We start from the raw sequence: 20,852 nt of genomic DNA on the forward strand, positions 1-20,852 counted from the left end.
AGCCTATTATACAGAGTGAAGTAAGCCAGAAAGAAAAACACCAATACAGTATACTAATGCATATATATGGAATTTAGAAAGATGGTAACAATAACCCTGTGTACGAGACAGCAAAAAAGACACTGATGTATAGAACAGTCTTATGGACTCTGTGGGAGAGGGAGAGGGTGGGAAGATTTGGGAGAATGGCATTGAAACATGTAAATATCATGTATGAAATGAGTTGCCAGTCCAGGTTCGATGCACGATACTGGATGATTGGGGCTGGTGCACTGGGACGACCCAGAGGGATGGAATGGGGAGGGAGGAGGGAGGAGGGTTCAGGATGGGGAACACATGTATACCTGTGGCGGATTCATTTTGATATTTGGCAAATCTAATACAGTTATGTAAAGTTTAAAAATAAAATAAAAAAAAAAAAAAATAAAAATGAGAATTCTAGGGCTTCTCTGGTGGTTCAGTGGTTAGGAGAGTGCCTTGCTATGCAGGGGAAAGTGAAAGTTGCTCAGTCGTACTGACTCTTTGTGACCCTATGGACTATACAATCCATGGGAGTTTCCTGGCCAGAATACTGGAGTGGGTTTCCGTTCCCTTCTCCAGGGGATCTTCCCAACCCAGGGATCAAACCCAGGTCTCCCGCATTGGAGGTGGATTCTTCACCAGCTGAGCCACCATGCACTGGACACCAGTTCAATCCCTGGTCTGGGAAGACCCCACATGTTTCTTAGAATGGCTTTCCTCAACTCCATGCCTAAGTCTATCTGGATGACTGACCATCTGGTTTTTATGTCTAAAATGGCACTGTCCAACTGGGGTTCACCCAAACATTCCATGTGCGTGTGAGCTGGACAGACTACAAGGTCAGAATCTTTGTTTTGGTGCCACTGATGGCTTAAGGTGATGTCATCATGACTATCATTCTGCTATTTCAGAGTCAAGTTGTTGTCTATTCTTAGAGAACAGCATACATCCCATAGTCCAGACCCTTCCTAGAGATTTCAACTTTTTACGAATAAGCCAGGTTGAAAGAAGTGATTTTTATGGGCGATCATCCATCTAAGTCAATATTTTACAAAATGTGTTTGATTAATACTAATCTTGGGGTTTCCCTAGTCACTCAGTGGTAAAGAATTCACCTGCTAATGCAGGAGATTCAGGTTTGATCCCTGGGTCAGGGGGAAACTGCAACCCAATCCAGTATTCTTGCCTGGGAAGTACCATGGACAGAGGAGCCTGGCAGGCTACAATCCATGGGGTTGCAAAAAATCGGACACAGCTTAGAGACTAGACAACAACAATACTAATTCTGAGACTTTTATTTATTTATTTTTTGGCTCATAAATGGATACTTTAAGGATGTAAATAAGAATCTCTTAATGAGCACTGTAAATCAGTCTGAGAGGAGCATTATTTTATGGTATGTGTTTTTTTTTTTTGTTGTTGTTAACTGAATATGAATGAATGAAGACCATGATGGGCAGGAACAAAGACTAAAAAGGCATATTTAGAAATGAGTCTGGAGAAGTGAGCAGGGAGCATCATGGTGTTCCTTGTAAGCCACTAATAAGGAATCATGGGGATACTGAGCAGGATTGCATCACCACTTAGAAAGTTCATTCTGGCTGCTGATGGGAATGATAGGGCTGTATTCAGAGAGACTCAAGAGGAGATGGTTATAGGATGCATTCAAATTGGGGCTGAGAAGCAGAATGGACAGGACTTGTTTTTGATTGAGTAGATATTGTTGGAAGAGAGGGATAGGAGAGAGAGGAAAAAAATTAAAGATGACTCCCAAGTTTCTTATCTTTATTGATCTATGTGTCAAATATTTACTGATAAATATATCATACCAGACACCTTTATGGACACCCAGGAGGCAGTGATGAATAAGATAAACAGGGTGCCTGCACTCCTTCTATTCTAGTGGATGAGACAGACAATATTCAAGTAAGTGAATATACCCATTTGATTTTATTAACTGGACTGGGCTTTTATATCACCAGAAGGATGGATGAAGTGAGACAGTAGGTCAAGGAGGCCAGGGATTAGGTGGACGGCACAATATTGCAAATATGTTCAGTAACTGATTTCTTTGGGGAAACAGCAGAGTCTAGACAAAATTGTAAATCATTCAATAGAGACGTTGTATATAACTTATAAAAAAGTTTCCAGGCCTGATTGGGGGCAGGGTGGGTAATTTACAAGGCTATGACATTCACTCATTCATATGAGAAAAACAAACAACTAATTTAGAGCATATCATTGTCCAGAGAGGAGGAGATACAGTAAAAAGCAATATTTAAATTATAATAGAACTTAACCATGTTGGAGGGGCTTCCTAGGTGGTGCTAGTGGTGAAGAACCCACCTGCCAATGCAGGAGATGTAAGACGCTTGGGTTCGATCCCAGGGTCGAGAAGATCCCCTGGAGGAAGGCACGGTAACCCACCCACTGTAGCCCATCAGGCTCCTTTGTCCAAGGAGAATTTCATGGACAGAGGAGCCTGGTGGGTTACAGTCCAGGGCTCACAGAGTTGGACATGACTGAGTGACTAACACACATACATCCCTTCTGTATTGGATTTCCTTCCCATTTAGGTCACCACAGAGCACTGAGTAGAGTTCTCTGTGCTATACAGTAGGTTCTCATTAGCTATCCATTTTATACATAGTCATGTATATATGTCAATCCCAATCTCCCAACTCATCCCATCTCCCCTTTCCGCATTGGTATCTGTACATTTGTTCTCTACAGCGATGCTTCTGTTTATTCCTACAGATTTAGTTTTGTCTTTTGGTGCCTATGTGGATGACACTATCCCAACCCCCATTATACAAAGGGTCCAGCCCTGCTCAGAGTCTCCTTATAATCACAGCCAAAGCTAAACAAGGGGACTTCCCTAGTGGTCAGTCCAGCGATGAGGAATCCCCCTTCCAATGCAGGGGACATGGGTGCAATCCCTGGTCAGGGAACTAAGATCCCACATTCTCTGGGGCAACTAAGCCCATGTGCTCTAACTACTGACTCTGCGCTCTAGAGTCCACACTCCACAACTAGAAAAAGCCTGCCACTCATAACGAAGAGCCTGCTCACCATGAAGACCCAGTGCAACCAAAAAAAAAAAAAAGCTAAACAGGGCTACTGTCCAAGAGACTTCTCAGATCTGTGCTCTGAGCTCCACAGGCTTCCATGATCTGAAGACCGTTGTCTCCTCATTCAGAAGTCTGCCCACTGGTGTCTGTGCATGCTCAGTCGCTTCAGTCGTGTCCGACTCTTTGCGACCCCATGGGCTATAGCCCTCCAGGCTCCTCTGCCCATGGGATTCCCCAGGCAGGAATACTGGAGTGGAGCATACTGCCATTTCCTCCTCCAAACTGGTGTCTGTAGCCTGACATGATCAGTTTTGGGGCAGATGCAGTCAAGCTAAATCACTCCTCTCCCCTCAGAAAGTGGAGGACAACACCCTCTTTTTGCTACATTCTAAGCTCAGATGGTACAGGAGGGAACTGCACTCTGCTCTATAAAAAAATGTCCTAGCAATGTGGAAAGGAACATTAAAACTGATGGAAGGGGTGTTGGAAGGGGGTAATGGGGACACTGGGGAAGAATCCCAGACTACTGACTATAGCATTACCATTTGCATGGAATGTAGTTTGGAAATCAATCAGTTATTCAAATGTATGTGCTTAGTAAGCTGAATCAGCACCGCAGAGAAAACAGAAAGGGCTTCATGGTTCTCGTGCTCTAGAATCTCAGTCTTAAAGATCTCATTTCTTTCCCACTGATTCATGATTTAAGTCATGTTAAAGATAAAACACAGGGACTTCCCTGCTCGTCCAGTGGTTAAGACTTTGCCTTCCAATGCAGGGAGTGTGGGTTTGATCCCTGGCTGGGGAGCTTAAGATCACAGATGCCTTGGGACCAAAAAACATAAGAAATAAAACAGAAGCAATATTGCATCAAATTCAGTAAGGACTTTAAAAATGGTCCATATTAAAAAAACTTAATAAATAAATAAAGATAATGTATAAGAGAAACTGGAGGTATATTGAGGTAAAATGCATTCTCCACTTATCCAAAAAATAGTTTCCTTATTGTATGATGAAGAACAAATCAGTTAAAATGACTGTAACAATCTTTCAAGATATTAAGTTGGTGCAAAAGTAATTGCAGTTTTTGCATTGTTGAAATTTGCCATTTAATATTGGGATGCATCCTTAAATAAATGTGGTTATGTTATACATCATTTTAATGCACACTTCTCACTTTATGTTTTTTTGCTAATGACTTATTGCTGTTTATTTTATATTTATTGTAGACTAGGGAAATGATGTTAAACTAAAAGCAAATTCAAGCGACTTTCTTATTCAAGTTCAAAATGGGTTGTAAAGCAGTGGAGACAACTGGCAACATCAACAGTGCATTTGGCCAAGAAACTGCTAACAACCACACAGTGCGGTGGTGGTTCAAGAAGTTTTGCAAAGGAGATGAGAGCCTTGAAGATGAGGAGCATAGCGGCCGTCCATCAGAAGGAGACAACCACCAATTAAGAGAAATCATCAGAGCTGATCCTCTTATAACTACACGAGAAGTTGCTGAAGAACTCAGTGCTGACCATCCTGCAGTCATTTGGCATTGGAAGCAAATTGGAAAGGTGAAAAAGCTTGATAAGTGAGTGCTTCATGACCTGACCGCAAATAAAAAAAAAATCATTCTGAAGTGTCGTCTTCTCTTATCCTACTCAACAACAGTGAACCATTTTTCAATCAGATTGTGATGTGTGATGAAAAGTGGATTTTATTCGACAACTGGCAATGACCAGCTCAGTGGTTGGACTGAGAAGAAGTTCCAGAGCACTTCCCAAAGCCAAACTTGCACCAAAAAATGGTCATGGTCACTGTTAGGTGGTCTGCTGCCAGTCTGATCCCCTACAGCTTTCTGAATCCCAGAGAAACTACTACATTTGAGAAGTATGCTCAGCAAATCGATGAGATGCAGTGAAAATGGCAACTCCTGCAGCCAGCACTGGTCAGCAGAATGGGCCCAATTCTTCTCCACAACAACGCCAACCACATGTCACACAACCAATGCTTCAAAAGTTGAACAAATTGGGCTGCAAAATTTTGCCCCATCCAGCGTATTCACCTAATCTCTCACCAACTGACTACCTAAAAAAAAGTAGTATCTTGAAGTATCTTGACAAGTATCTTGACAACTTTTTGCAGGGGAAATGCTTCCACAACCAGCAGGAGGGAGAAAATGCTTTCCAAGAGTTTGTCTAATCCCAAAGTACAGATTTTTACCCTACATGAATAAACCAACTTATTTCTCATTGGCAAAAGTGTGTTGATTGTAATGGTTCCTATTTTGATTAATTCAGATGTGTTTGAGCCTAGTTATAATGAGTTAAAGGAGAAGGCAATGGCACCCCACTCCAGTACTCTTGCCTGGAAAATCCCATGGATGGAGGAGCCTTGTGGGCTGCAGTCCATGGGGTCGCTAAGAGTCAGACATGACTGAGCAACTTCACCTCACTTCTCTATAATGAGTTAAAATTCACCATCTGAAACCGCAATTAGATTTGCACCAACCTAATATATCCATGAAATTAGGCCAAGAGAGAAAGGAAAACTTATACAACTGTCCTTGTAAAACTCTCCAGTTTAGGCATTTCAAATTGTAAGTTTCCATCATCATTTTAATACATAATACCAAGGATATGAAAAAATTTCACCATTTTTAAATGGAAAGGTACATAAATATATCACACTCCATTCAATTACAACACAAATTTCCCATGACAATACAATGGCAAGAAGAATTTCATATCCCCTAACATAAAACCATTTAAAGTAATGTACTAGGCTAAATTTAGCTCTCTTTTTCAATGAATTTAAGTGGATAAAACAATTAATAATCTCTTGACAACTCCCTATGGCAAGCTAGAGTCTTCCAGATAGTCTCTTGTCCATTGATAAGAACTCATAGGGACATGAAGATTTTATGTCTTGGGGGGTCTTCTAAGAGCTAAAAACCAAGGATGGAACAAGTGAGGCAACATGGAGTAATAGCCACATACCTACACTTTCTTCCTCTTCATTATGACCCTAGTGTCTTTGAAATAGCAGGACATTACTAGTAAGCTATATATATCATTAGAAAGCTAAATTGACAAAAGCAAAAACAAAGGAGGGAGAAAAATTCAATAGTTTGTGAACCTAGAAGCTGAGATTTCTTCCTGAATTTGGAATTGCTGCCTGTTGAATAGTCACTGAAAACCGTATCTTTGGACTGGTGTCTCCAACTGCACCTCCCCACTTAGATGACCTAGAATGTAACAACATCAGCATATCCAAACATAGACATCTCTTCCTCATCACACAGTCTGTACCCGCTCCTAGGTGCTCATCGCTGGGATTAACACCAGCTGCCTAGCTGCCTCATCCAAATATTTGAATGCTTGCAGGCGTTTCTGAGTTGCTAGTCATGTCTGACTCTGTGTGATCCTATGGACTGTAGCCTACCAGCCTCCTCTGTCCATGGGGACTCTCCAGGCAAGAATACTTGAGTGAGTTGCCATGTCCTCCTCCAGGGGATCTTCCCAACCCAGGGATCAAACCCGGGTCTCCTGCATTGCATTGCAGGCAGATTCTTTACCTTCTGAGTCATAAGGGAAGCCTGGATATATGTATCTGTATAGCTAATTCACTTTTCTGTACAGTAGAAACCAACGCAACATTGTAAAGCAACTATACTCCAATAAAAATGAAAAAAAAAAATAGAAGTCTCATCTAAAAATTTACATTGATTACCACTTTATTTACTTCTAAATGAAACTGGATTTTCAAATGTTATAAATGTTATGCAAGAAAACTTAGGTACCTCATTCTCTGTTTTCCAGAATTAGGGACATTTTGGGGTTTTTATGAGTAATTTCTATCATTTCAAACATTTCTGGAATTTTAAAATAATTGACCATGTCTTAGGGGATATTTTCTCAGATGTTTCTGTTGACCTTTTCGTTTAACAGAGGACAATAGAGAGCTATGTGGATAAACGCATGGGCACCACATATGGCCCTCCGGCAGGAAAGAAGATGACTATCTTCATTGATGATGTGAATATGCCAGTAATCAATGAGTGGGGAGACCAGGTATATCAATCCTGTTGGGCACCTTATTTGCTTAGTTCATCATTGATTTATTTTTTGATGAGTAAATGGTTTTATGTTTTTTTCAACTTGCAATTCCTGAATTCCAATTAAGTCCGTTATTTAGATCCTGGGATATAAAGGAATGACCTTTTAATTCTGAAAGTTGTCTTTCTTAGGTTACTAATGAGATAGTACGACAGCTGCTGGAACAGAATGGATTTTATAATCTAGAGAAGCCTGGGGAGTTTACCAGCATTGTGGACATCCAGTTTTTAGCAGCTATGATCCATCCCGGGGGCGGACGCAATGATATACCGCAGCGACTCAAGAGGCAGTTCTCGATATTTAACTGCACGCTGCCCTCTGATGCTTCTGTGGACAAGATCTTTGGTAAAATGAATGTCAGTGGGGCGTGGAAGGGGAGAATCCCTGCTTGGGTTGCAATGAGAAAATATCCACCCAGAGGTCCACACAGAGGGGAGCACCGAGTGGTTCCCTAGTCTGCTGTCTTTGTCACTTTCAAGAGTGTATTTTGTTTGTAAAAGCATTTTTATGTATTTGTTGAGTTGGGTGTCAAGGTAGATCTTTTATACCTATGTATTTCTTTTTGAAAGATATAATTTTGTTTACTTTTGGCTGTGCTGGTTCTTTGATGCTTCTCAGGCTCTTTAGTTGAGGAGAGCTTGGGCTACTCTTATTGCCGTGTGTAGGCTTCTCATTGCGGTGGCTTCTCTTGTTGCAGAGCACGGGCTCTTGGGTGAGTGGGCTCTCGGTGAGTGGGCTTCAGTAGCTGTGGTTCCTGAGCTCTGGAGCACAGACTCAATAGTTGTGACATATGGGCTTAGTTGCTCCAGGGCATGTGAGATCTCCCTAGACCAGGGACTGAGCCCATGTCTCCTGCAATGGCAGGAGGATACTTTACCACTGAGCCACCAGGGAAGCCCTACCTATGTATTTCTTTAAGATATTGTTGCTAGCTTCTTAAGCCAGGAGGTTAAATATTAAGTAGTCTTAGACATGATGAGATGCCTTCCTCATGGATACATGTATTTCAGGTCTGGATTGATACAATTCCACACCAGCAGTTTATGTAGCTGATACCTAACCACCCCATGTAATGATTTCAGCCTAAGAAATATCAATAATATCTCTCAGGATGGGGATTAGCCAGAGTCTGATCCTCAGAGTAATTTATAGGGTTTTAAATAAATTATTGATTGATTACATGTGTAGTATGTCAGAAATCATCCAAGAAACACTAGCACAATCGATAACCATATTTATTTAACTGGGTAAGGAAAATGAGTTTAGAAACTGATTATGGAATCTTTTCAGAGAAAGAGTGTAAAGTTATGCATGCATTCATGTTAGGTATTAATTTACCATCGCTGAAATTGAGACTGAGGAAAACTAATTAGGATTACCCTAATTAACTTCTGGCAGACTAGAAGGTCTTCTTAGCGCCCTAGGGTAGTGGAGTTGGCAATATATGCCTTCAATCACAGCAGCGGGCAGAGGCTTGAAACCAATGACACCAGACTTATCTAAACTTGGGAGAAGTAAAATGGACCAGAATGAATGACTATTATCACTTTTAATTATCCTTTTTGGCCTGGAAAATTTTGCCTATAAAGTAAATAAAAATATATTATAATGCATGGAATGGCAACAAAACAATGAACTAATCTTAGAAGATTCGTGAGACCTTTCTTTTTCTTATCTGTCCAATGCAACTTTATATATTCATCATTGTTACCCATTTAATAATACTGAATTAGTTCAGCTAGAGTTTTCAGCAGCATTTCTTAATCAGCTTTTCAGTATTTGAATGCTAACTCACTTGAATCTATACCTACTTTTTAGGTTTAACCCCCCTTCCAAATTAATTAATCCAAATTTCTTTAATATGTGGTTAACTATTAAAATGTGTCCTTGTATTTATATTCTGCATTACGTTTTTCATTTTAATTTAGTTGATTTGAACTGTCAGTCAAAATGTTATGACTTTTTTTCCTCTTTCAGGTGTGATTGGGGTAGGTTATTACTGTACCCAGAGGGGTTTCTCAGAAGAAGTGAGAGATTGGGTGACGAAGTTGGTGCCCCTGACACGCCGACTATGGCAAATGACTAAGATTAAAATGCTCCCGACCCCTGCAAAATTCCATTACGTTTTTAACCTTCGAGATCTTTCTAGGATCTGGCAGGGAATGCTGAACACTACTCCAGAGGTTATCAAGGAACCAGACGTAAGTGATGCGTAAGAGAGTAGAACGAGTAATTTTGTTATTTATTATAAACTCTAAATATTCTTAGTAATGTAATTTTTATGGGCATGAAAATATTTTGAGATGTTTTAGCATGGATATTTTTTTCTTTTGTGGCTTTTTACTAATGTAAAGGGAAAGTATGCCAAATGTTTTTCTTTAAAAATTCCAATTAAATTTGGTTTATGTTTAAGGAGACAGTGTATACTATTATTTTCTAATGAGTAGAATAAAAGGTAAAATTGATTTTGTTTTTCATCATAATTTTCTTATACTAAACAAAGGCAAAAACGCCTGTTGATTTTATCATGTCTGTCTTCACATTATAAACTTCACATTATAAACCTGATCTTTAACTTTAAAAAGTAACTATCTTTTTAAAAATTTTAATTGGAAGCTAATTACTTTACAATATTGTATTGGTTAATTATCATTGATTGTCAGTGAATCAACGATAAATATACATAAATCCCCTCCCTCTTGGGCCTTCCTCCCACCCCCTCAACCCCACCCCTCTGGCTCATCTCAGCCCCAGGCTGGGCCCCTTGTGTTGCACAGCAGCTTCCCATTAGCCTTCTGTTTTACATATAGAGTATATATTTCAGTGTTACTCTCCCAATTTTACTCACCTCTCCTTCCCCTGCTGTGCCCACAAGCCCATTCTCTGTGTCTGTGATTCTGTTCCTGGCCTGCAAATAGGTTCATCAGTACCACTTTTCTAGATTCCATATATATAGTGGTACATGTACACAATGGAATATTGCTCGGCCATAAAAAGGAACAACTTTGAATCAGTTGAACTGACTGAACGAATTTGAGTTAGTTGAACCTAGAGCCTGATATCCAGTGTGAAATAAGAGAAAAACAAGTATCATATATTAATGCACATATATGGAATCTAGTAATTATCTTTATAAATAAACTTTCCAAATTGAGGGATGAAACCACTTTTTTTTGTTAGTCATCCATGATCTTTCTTTTCCATATAACTTGATGCACTAAAAGAATTACAAATATTGGTAAAACTGAAAAGAGGCAGAAGAGTAGAAATTTCATTTGACAGAAAAATGAGCATTTGTACAGACACTCAAATATAACAGTTTCTAGCACTATAAGAATTCTCTTTGGACTAAAAGGAAATTCTAGTGTGTAAAAATCAGTATGTATGTAATATGGAAAATTGTAAAGTATATAGTATGTAAAAATGCAGTACTTTTTTTTTTTTTTTTTTGCTGAAGGGCCTATGTGCTTAGGCTAAGACAACACCAGCCCCTTTTTCAGACTTTGATGGTACTGAGGTGGAAGTTAAGCAAATAGGTTTTAGGGACTTCTCCACATAAACACAGAGAGACAGTTGAAATGTCAGTCAAACTGTCACAAGCAAATCAAGTGTGGATGATAAGAAAAACCCAGCTTTACCCCACATAGTCATGAAGTAGGTAACCTTACTGGCTGCCTCCAAGACAAGACATTGTGGGGAAAACTCACTCTCCTTGTTACAGAGAATTGGGAGTCATTTTAGCAGTAGTGAACATGTAATTTAATTTTTTCCCTCAAAGTTATTGACAAATTAATGGCATCGTGGAATGCTGCTATGCTGTACTCAGTCGTGTCTGACTCTTTGAGACCTCACGCACTGTAGCTCACCAGGCTCCTCTGTTCGTGGGATTTCCCAGGAAAAAATACTGTAGCAGATTGCCATTTCCTGCTCCAGGGGATCTTCCCAATTCAGAGATCGAACCCACGTCTCTTGCGTCTCCTGCATCGGCAGGCGAGTTCTTTACCACTATACCACCAATATTACTTTTTAAGTACCTATTTTTTTTGGTGCTGATTTTAAATCAGCATTAACAGTTCCAGCAATTGGTTTGTCATGGACTTTTGTCTTAACCGTGTCATTAAATATATTTTACTAAGCTTTTATTTCCTGGCAACCAAAGAGCATTTGATCATTAGTAATATAATGGCTTCTCTGGTGGCTCAGACAGTTAAGAATCTGCCTGCAATGTGAGAGACCCGGGTTTGATCCCTGGGTCAGGAAGATCCCCTGGCAAAGAGAATGACAACCCACTCCAGTATTCTTGCCTGGAGAATACCATGGACAGAGTAGCCTGGCAGGCTACAGTCCATGGGGTTGCAAAGAGTTGGACACGACTGAGCGACTAACACTTTCACAATATAATAACTTAAAAACCTTCTATCTTGCAAAAATGTTACCAAGTTAATAAATTTGCACCAGTCTTTCATATCAAATAAGATGCTTAGACAAACTTTGTTATTCTTGTTATCAGAACAGCTGTATTGAACAATTAATTCTCTGAACTTCCAGTTAACTTTGGGCCCTGGAGTATCTAGATGAGGTGACAGATAACCCAGATTTTTTTTGTAAATTTTCTCCACAATGTGTTAAGTAAATGTATCTTTGTAATTATCTCAGTTGCATGCACGAGAGTTGTTTATACACAACTTTTACACTATGCTCTGGCCATAATGTAGATGTCTTATCCAAACAGACTAATTTGATCAGAAACATAGAACTTTTATGTAGAATATTAGTTTTTTGGCCATTCAGAATGAATTAGTATTTTATCTAGGAATGGTTTTGTTTTAATTTAAGGGCTGAAAATGAATACTTTTTATTTACTATCTGGAGAAGGAAATGGCAACCCACTCCAGTATTCTTGCTTCGGAAGGTCCATGGTCAGAGGAGCCTGGTGGGCTACAGTCCATGGAGTTGCAGTCACAGACACGACTGAGTGACTGAACACAGATGAGACCAATTTGAAATGAAGCTCTGGCAAATCTAATACAGTTATGTAAAGTTTAAAAATAAAATAAAATTAAAAAAAAAAATGACAAAGAACTGGGCAAGTTACTAATATCTTTAAGCCTGTGTTGCCATCTAAGTTGATACATAGTTGACAAAACTGTATTAAGAATGAAAGAAAATGAGTATGAAGCATGTGAATAAATGTGTGATGGATGCATTATAGTAAAACCAAATGAATTTTAAGTATTGTTATAATTATTGTTATTCTCAAGGTTAAGTACCAATCACTCAAATAAAATATCTTGTGATCTGAAAAAAAAAAAAAAAAAAAAAAAAAAAAAAAAAAAGAAATGAAGCTCAGTATATTTTAACTTTTTATTTTATCTATTTTTTAACAGGACAGTTATATTCATGGACAATTTTGTATCCTAAGACTATGCATTCCTGTACAAATCCCAGTAACGTCCCCCACATCATTTTGGCACCCAAAAATGTCCTTTTTTGGTGATCACATACCAAATGAAAACCATTATTCCAGGATTTTTTTCTAAAGTGCTCCCAAACCTGTTGCTCACATTAAAAGGAAACCAGTAATGTTAGCCTTAACTTTAAAAAATGTCACATTCTAAATCAGGAAGGAGGGTCCTCTATGATACTGCCCACTTGAATTTCCAACTCTGACATAACGGGAATTAATAACGCATTTAAATGATGCTTTTGACAGGAACTGTTAAGGCTGTGGAAGCATGAGTGTAAACGTGTTATTGCTGATCGCTTCACGGCATCTGATGATGTGACCTGGTTTGATAAGACTTTAGTCAGCTTGGTGGAGGAGGAGTTTGGTGAAGAGAAAAAACTCTTGGTGGATTGCGGAACTGACACTTACTTTGTGGATTTCTTGAGGGATGCACCTGAAGCTACAGGTAAACTATTGAAGCAGAATTTGAAATCCTCCAAAGGGATATCCTTTGCCAAGTGACGACCTGATGTGAAGGGACGACTTGTTGGAAAAGACCCTGATGTTGGGAAAGATTGAAGGCAATAGGAGAAGGGGGCGGCAGAGGGTGAGATGCTTAGATAACATCACTGACTCAATGGACATGAATTTGAGCAGTCTCTGGGAGATAGCGGAGGACAAAGGAGCCTGGCATGCTGCTGTCCATGGGTCACAGAGAGTCGAACACGACTTAGCGACTGAACAACAGCAAAGGGGATATCTGATGACAGAGGTTTAGTTCAGGGATGTTAAATTTCTGTCTAGTGAACTTTGCTGAAACAAGCCTGAGGCATAGTAGGTGCTCAATAAATATAGAACGCATGTTGTTGCAAATTTCCTCCATAATGTGTTAAGTAAATGTATCTTTGTAATCTTTGATTAAGAGTAACCATTTTGTTACTTCATGGGAAATAGATGGGGAAACAGTGGAAACAGCATCAGACTTTATTTTTTTGGGCTCCAAAATCACTGCAGATGGTGACTGCAGCCATGAAATTAAAAGACGCTTACTCCTTGGAAGGAAAGTTATGACCAACCTAGATAGCATATTCAAAAGCAGAGACATTACTTTGCCAACAAAGGTCCATCTAGTCAAGGCTATGGTTTTGCCAGTAGTCACATATGGATGTGAGAATTGGACTGGGAAGAAAACTGAGCACCAAAGAATTGATGCTTTTGAACTGTGGTGTTGGAGAAGACTCTTAAGAGTCCCTTGGACTGCAAGGAGATCCAACCAGTCCATTCTGAAGGAGATCAGCCCTGGGATTTCTTTGGAAGGGATGATGCTAAAGCTGAAACTGCAGTACTTTGGCCACCTCATGCGAAGTGTTGACTCATTGGAAAAGACTCTGATGCTGGGAGGGATTGGAGGCAGGAGGAGAAGGGGACGACAGAGGATGAGATGGCTGGATGGCATCACGGACTCGATGGACGTGAGTCTGAGTGAACTCCGGGAGATGGTGATGGACAGGGAGGCCCGGCGTGCTGCGATTCATGGGGTCGCAAAGAGTTGGACACGACTGAGCAACTGAATTGAACCGAACTGAACCATTTTGTACATGTCAGCCTTGGTTATAAAGGTTGAGTTGGGAGGGAGGGTAGAGCAGAAGACAGTGGACAAGGCTTACAGCTGGTGTATAGAGGTAGATTTGGGAAATGGGTCTCCGGTACCTTACCTGGGCAAGCTTCTGAACTTTCTTGAATCTCCTGCCTCTACTTTTATAAAAATGGAAATATTAAAATATGCATCCTGGGTCCTGTGGGGATAAATGAGATGGTGTCTATAGATGGCTTGGGCAGTCTGTGTCTTGTACTCACTGTGAGAGGAAATATAGCAAAACTATGATTATTCCTTGAGTATTCCCAGGTGTTGAAAATAAAAAGGAAAACCTCACATTCCCTGAGAGGGCCATTGAATATAATTAGAGGTGGGTGATGGGGAGCCAAGATTTTGTGGTTATGGTTCTGTGAAAAACTGAGATATACTGTATTATTTTTTATGAAAAGAAGTGGTGCTCCAGTTAATTTCTTTCCTCAGAAATAACTGAGCTTAAGTAGAATATTTTTCTTTCATTTAGAAACCTCTTCTAATACTGAGGATGAATATTAAGTTAGTTTTCATATTCAAAAAGGCATGTTGAAGCACACTTGCTATTTATATCTGTTAAATGGTTGAAAATGACCAGGCACCCCCTTACTAGATTTGATAAGGATGTATGTGATCTGTCAAGTTTCTGAGTAACAGTTGAAAAGGATGTTTATTGCTGGCTATGCAGTTGGACAGATCTTTTCAGAGAAAGAAGCTGATACAGTTTATTTTAAATCAGGTCACACATATTCAAAAATCATGTAAAGGTAGGAGCATTATAAGGTGATTAGAATTTATGTGTTTTATTTCCTCTAATTCAGAAGGATAAGTAGTTGTGTGTCTGAGGTGCAGGGCACAACTCCAGCATTCTGGGGTGTGCCTTGGGGGCTTGGGTGGGGTTGGGGTGAATGAGGCTAGAGGCAAATACAGAACCTTTTGTGTCTTCAGCACACTTTGTTTCTCAAAGCTTGAATGGAACATTTATGAAATAACGAAGTGCCTATTGAAATTCAATTAGAGAGAGCTTTGCAAATAGACCAACCTTATTATGCTAAATCAATTTCCTTGCTTTGTCATAAAAAGGTTAATATAGTTTATATTAGGACAGGGTCAATTGAAAGTAATTATGTACTACTAGATTTGGACGACTCACTCTTCTAATACTCAGTGAATTTCTTACTTGTTATTAGTATATTCAACTAATGTTAACTGATAGTGAATTTATATATGCCAAATTTAGCTCTTTCTTTGGCATTATGCTTTATAATCATGATTGGAAAAGTGTTAAGCTGATATGTGTCTCTAACTTTTAAAATAGTTGATTTAATAATTTTCCCAGTGAAATAATTCAGTGTTTAAATTTTTTTAACACACACAAAAATTTTTTTTAACAACAAAAATAATTTTTTTTCTTTTTTCTCTCAAAATTCACTTCTATCCTCACTATTAACTTAAAATTTCCAATCATAAAAATTTCCTAAGCAGATGCAGTGACCTTTTTCTTTTTATTCTTATTAAAAACTCATTTAATTCTCTCTTTTGTGGATTTTGACATTAAATCCCTACTTTTTCGATCTTCATTTTGACCATTAAGTGAGTATCTCTGGGAAGATCCTTGAAATGCCAATGGTCTATTATGAATATAAATGAAATTCAATGTATGTGACATTATTTGAAATTGACCCTTTGTAGACAAGAAAGAATTAAGACTGTGTATGATCACAAAAATTCTAATGCTTTGACTATTGTTTGCTTTCTTTTCTAAAAATATATACTCTGGCTTTTAGGTAAAAATCAGTATTATTCAGTGCTAAATTGTAAAGCCAAGAGTGTACTAAGTTAGGTTGAGGAAGTGGTAAAGTCCAGTGATTTGGAGAAACTTAGTTGATTTTTCTTTCCTAACCCCAGGTGAAACATCTGAGGAGGCTGATGCTGAGATGCCCAAAATTTATGAGCCTGTTGAATCTTTTGATCACCTGAAGGAGCGTTTGAATATGTTCTTGCAGCTCTATAACGAGAGCATCCGTGGTGCAGGCATGGACTTGGTGTTCTTCGCAGATGCCATGGTCCACTTAGTCAAGGTCAGTGGCCACGCCCAGTAGCACCTCCCCAGAGTGACAGACACTTGCCTGTACACCAGACTTTTCCCCCTCCTCTTCAATTTTCCTCTTCTAGGAGAAAGTTCAGTTTAAAAATAAACTCAATGCTCTATTCCAATGTAATTTCTGAACTGAATGGAACATGTCACACCTATAGGTTTAAAATCAGAGCGTGTGTACTTCAAATGTGTGATATGATAATTTTATTCAGTGTTGCTATACTGCTTCCAGCCCAATGTTTTCACTCCATAGAATGACTGTGGTTGACATCTGAGTCAGAAGCACAGGCACAAAGCCTGCTTCTATTTTGCATCCTGCTAAGGAGAATGGTGAAAAGTGGGGCATTCATTTTGAGGACATTATACTAAGTGAAATAAGCCAGTCACAAAACCACAAATACCATTTGAATCCACTTCTACCGTACCTAGGGTAGAAAATTGGGAGACAGAAAGAGTGGTGGTTGGTAGCAGCCAAGGGAGGGAGAATGAGTTGTGTTTAATGGTACAGAGTTTCATTTTTGCAAGATGGAAAGTTTTGGAGATGAATGTTGGTGGTTGCCCAACAACATGAATGTACTTAATGGGATTGGACTATACCGTTAAAAATGGTTTGGATGGGAAACTTTATGTTGCTTGTATTTCACCACAATTGGAAATAGTAATTAACAATAATGCATAGATAATTGACTTTCAGCTGGGATGAAAATTCTGTTAAATGATACCCACCAGGAAAGTAAAGTTTCCTCTCTACTCTATCATGAGTCATTTAGGTTTCCAATCACTGTAATGATGGATATGATGGATTCTCAAAGGATAGAAATAAAAGATATTTACTTGACCTAATTTATGGGTGGTGGGAGATAATGCTGTTAAAACCCTGTTGATACTCTCACTTTGTTGATGTCAATTATTTTTTCAGAATACATCCTTTTCATTAGAAAGAAGCCAGTTTGGGGCTGTCTTCCGTTTCTTAGGCTTATCCATGAAGAACGACCTCATAATTACAAATTGTCACCTCTAATAATTATAAAATCTTAGAACTGGAGACAATTTCAGAGGTTATCTAGTCAGTTCTCCCTCTGAAAAATTAAGGAGTGTGAGGAAGGCATTTCTATAAGGCTGGACTAAGTCAGGGAGAAGGAGAACGACAATGAGCAAGTCCTGGGGTTGGATGTCCCCAGCATGAGGACACTTAGCTTGGAAACTTTGAATTCTCAGAATCTGACACATCTCTATTGAATTATGAGTGCAAATGTTCTTCCAAAACCAAATATAAATAACATTTTGAAATTAGTTCCTAGTTTATAGTTGAGTTAAATGTTTCAGGAAGACTAGAGGTACTCTCATATTTAGTTATTAAAAGGAAGAAGCCAAAGAATAACACTTTCTAAGTAAATAATATCAAAGGCAACTTCCTGACTAGGTATCTATTGGAGACAAAATCTGATTGGCTTTGGGGTTCCACAACAGTTAGAAATGAGGTTATTTATGTTAATCTTTTGTCTGAGGAAATTCTCTAGAATTTTCCTTTTTCTGGCTTTTACAGCACAAGTGTGTGTTAGTCGCTTAGTCATGTTCAACACTTTGTGACTTCACAGACTGTAACCTATCAAACTCCTTTGTCCATGGGATTCTCTAGGCAAGAAGACTGGAGTTGCTCTTTCCTTCTCCAGGGAATCTTCCTGACCCAGGAACTGAACCCAGGTCTCCCGCTTTGCAGGCAGATTCCTTACTGTCTGAGCCACCAGGGAAGCCCACAGATGATGCATTTCCTCACTTTGTTTGGGTATCACACTCAAGGCATATGTGCGCAGCCCGTGTCCTTGGCTGTGTTTTCCCCTCACCCTCAGCCTTTAGCATGCTTCCTCTGAGATTAGCCAAAGAATCTGTGATTGGAGTTTTTGAGCTAAAATGCCTTATTTCTCACGGTTTTCTAGGCCCACTGTCTCACCTACACTCTCGTTTTCTGTGTACCGTGTTATCCAAACTCTGTCATGTGAGTGTGAGCCTTGAAATATGTAACTTAGCCATAAAGCATGATAGAAGCCAAGGGACAGGACTGAAGATGAAAACCGCAGCAACCCAGGCTGTGGTCTGAAACCAAGTGTGTTTCTTAGTTCCTTTCTTTATTAAAATGATGGTTTTCGTTTGAAACCAAGAATATTTCTGCAAGATGTCTTTTGCCTCTTTGATTAAAGTTCCATTCGTGGTGTGTATGGTTTGTCGTATCCGCTGTGGGTGGTGTTCGATTTAGGGTGTAATTCAGAGAAATCAATTGCTCATGATTAAACACGTCCTGATTCCAGAGAACCTTGTCAGTGCTACATTCCCAGCAGGTGTCCCAGAATTCATCTGCTTGTATTTGACTTTTCTACCAGACAGTATGCTCTATGAGGGCGGATACCCAGTTTATTCCCTTCAGTATTCACGGGATGGAGTACTGCTGAGACAGGCACCCTTGTGGTGCTTGATCAATAGGTTGAGAGTTGAACCAAGTCCCCAATATGGCCCTAAACATCCTGTCTTCCAATATTTCCATAGCTGGTATTGAAGTTCCCACCCTGATGAGGATCCCTCAGGCATTTTGCTGATTCTGAGACTGTGTGTATCCCATTCCTTCTTCTTAAAATTTAGCCCAACTCCTGCCTAGTGTGTCACCTTCTTTGCATGATAAACTTCTAGTTATTGTTCAAGATCTGGAGCAAATTCCTAGCTCCATGTCTAAGATGCCTTCTCAAGCAGTGTTGTTTCCCTTGCATTTTTTCCCTCCAGTTTGTATCATTCCTGCCCACCCCAGCATTCACCACAGTGCTTTACTGCATGTTTCTATTAGAGGTTTCTCTCCTCTACTAGAGTATAAGCACCTGCAAGGCAGGATGGGCATTAATAAGTTTTAAAATATTTGCTACAGAAATTAAAAAATGAATATCTCTATCTCACAGTCTGAGATAGTAAGACAAGATAGCCCCATTTGAAGTTCTCACTTCACTGTTTTCTCTTATAATTTCTGTTTTCAACTAGATTTTGAGATTACTTTTAAAGTATTCTATTTGTTTGTTCATGTATATGTTCACTTGTCAAATGTGTTTTAAGGGCTTCTCATATACTAGAAGGGGCTTCCCAGGTGGCATGCAGTGATGAAGAATCCACCTGCCAATGCAGGAGATGTAGGAGACATGTGTTCGATCCCTGGGTTGGGAAGATCCCCTGGAGTAAGACGTAAAAACCAACTCCAGTATTCTTGCTTGGAAAATTCCATGGACAGAGGGGACTGGTGGGCTACAGTCCATGGGGTTGCAAAGAGCTGGACACGACTAAGCCCCTGAGCAAGTACGTACAAGTGCTAGAAGATGGGAACGGACATTTTTAGTTTCACACCTAAGCCCAGTTGTAGGAAAAGTTATTGGGATGAAAGTTTCCAATACCTACTTAGTAATAATTATTTAAACCCTTAATATATTCACCAGCATCAACTAAAGGAAATGGTTATTGAAAAAGTCATGTATTTTGGAAAAGTTAACCAAGAAAAGACATAGAAGATTCTGGGTGGCTGCAGTAACTTCTTACCTGTTTTATCTATGCCTCTTGAAGTAACACCAGGGAAAGAATATGAATAGACACTGGGGAAATGCCAAGAATTCTTGCCTGTACCACTCCTCCCCTGCCTGTAACAACTTAAGAGGGAATCACATGGAGGAGATGAGTAGGAGGCTGGAAGAGCAAGGTTCTACCAGGTTTGGCGGAACCAGGTTCTCAGTCCACAACGGGAAAATGGACTTCATTCATCGGACTCACACTAAATTGGGAGTATAATCCAAAAGCAAGAGTAGTCCCAACAGGAGTAGAGTATAATGCCTGCCAGTGGAGGGAATCCTGAAAAAGGATGTTTAACAAAACCCTATTAGAGATGGTAACGATAACCCTGTATGTGAGACAGCAAAAGAGACACAGATGTATAGAACAGTCTTTTGGACTCTGTGGGAGAGGGAGAGGGTGGGATGATTTGGGAGAATGGCATTGAAACATGTATGATATCATATAAGAAACGAATCGCCAGTCCAGGTTCGATACAGGATCCTTGGGGCTGGTGCACTGGGATGACCTGGAGGGATGGTACAGGGAGGGAGGTGGGAGGGGGGTTCAGGATGGCGAAAACATGTACGCCTGTGGCGGATTCATGTTGATGTGTGGCAGAACCAATACAATATTGTAATTAGCCTCCAATTAAAACAAATAAATTTATATTAAAAAAAACCCCTATTAGATGCAGAGGTCAGGCTATGCCAGAAAACTTCCAACAGTAACAGAGAAGTGACCCCTTCTTGAGAAGTGAAAGTGAAAGTGAAGTCCCCTCCTTAGCTCCTATATAATTCTTGATCATTAGTTTAGAAAAAAAGCTGACAATACAGCAATACTGCAGGCTCAAACTGCAGTTAGGAGGGAGAGATAGTCATCACATGGAGTGAGAAAAGCATCCAGGAGA

The 20,852-nt window shown here is 39.6% G+C and overlaps 1 protein-coding gene across 1 annotated transcript in view; it reads left to right on the top strand.

Annotated features, from left to right (window-relative positions):
* Positions 1-20,852, top strand: part of DNAH5 (dynein axonemal heavy chain 5) — a 336,311-nt gene that overhangs the window by 205,997 nt on the left and 109,462 nt on the right. Inside the window, exons 48-52 of the mRNA XM_045163647.1 lie at positions 7,031-7,153; positions 7,330-7,543; positions 9,176-9,399; positions 12,912-13,110; positions 16,180-16,352. Coding sequence (XP_045019582.1) covers positions 7,031-7,153; positions 7,330-7,543; positions 9,176-9,399; positions 12,912-13,110; positions 16,180-16,352 — 933 coding nt within the window. The remainder of the gene's footprint in view (positions 1-7,030; positions 7,154-7,329; positions 7,544-9,175; positions 9,400-12,911; positions 13,111-16,179; positions 16,353-20,852) is intronic.

The sequence above is a fragment of the Bubalus bubalis genome, chromosome 19 (genome assembly GCF_019923935.1).
Source record: "Bubalus bubalis isolate 160015118507 breed Murrah chromosome 19, NDDB_SH_1, whole genome shotgun sequence".
In the NCBI taxonomy this organism is placed as follows: domain Eukaryota; kingdom Metazoa; phylum Chordata; class Mammalia; order Artiodactyla; family Bovidae; genus Bubalus; species Bubalus bubalis.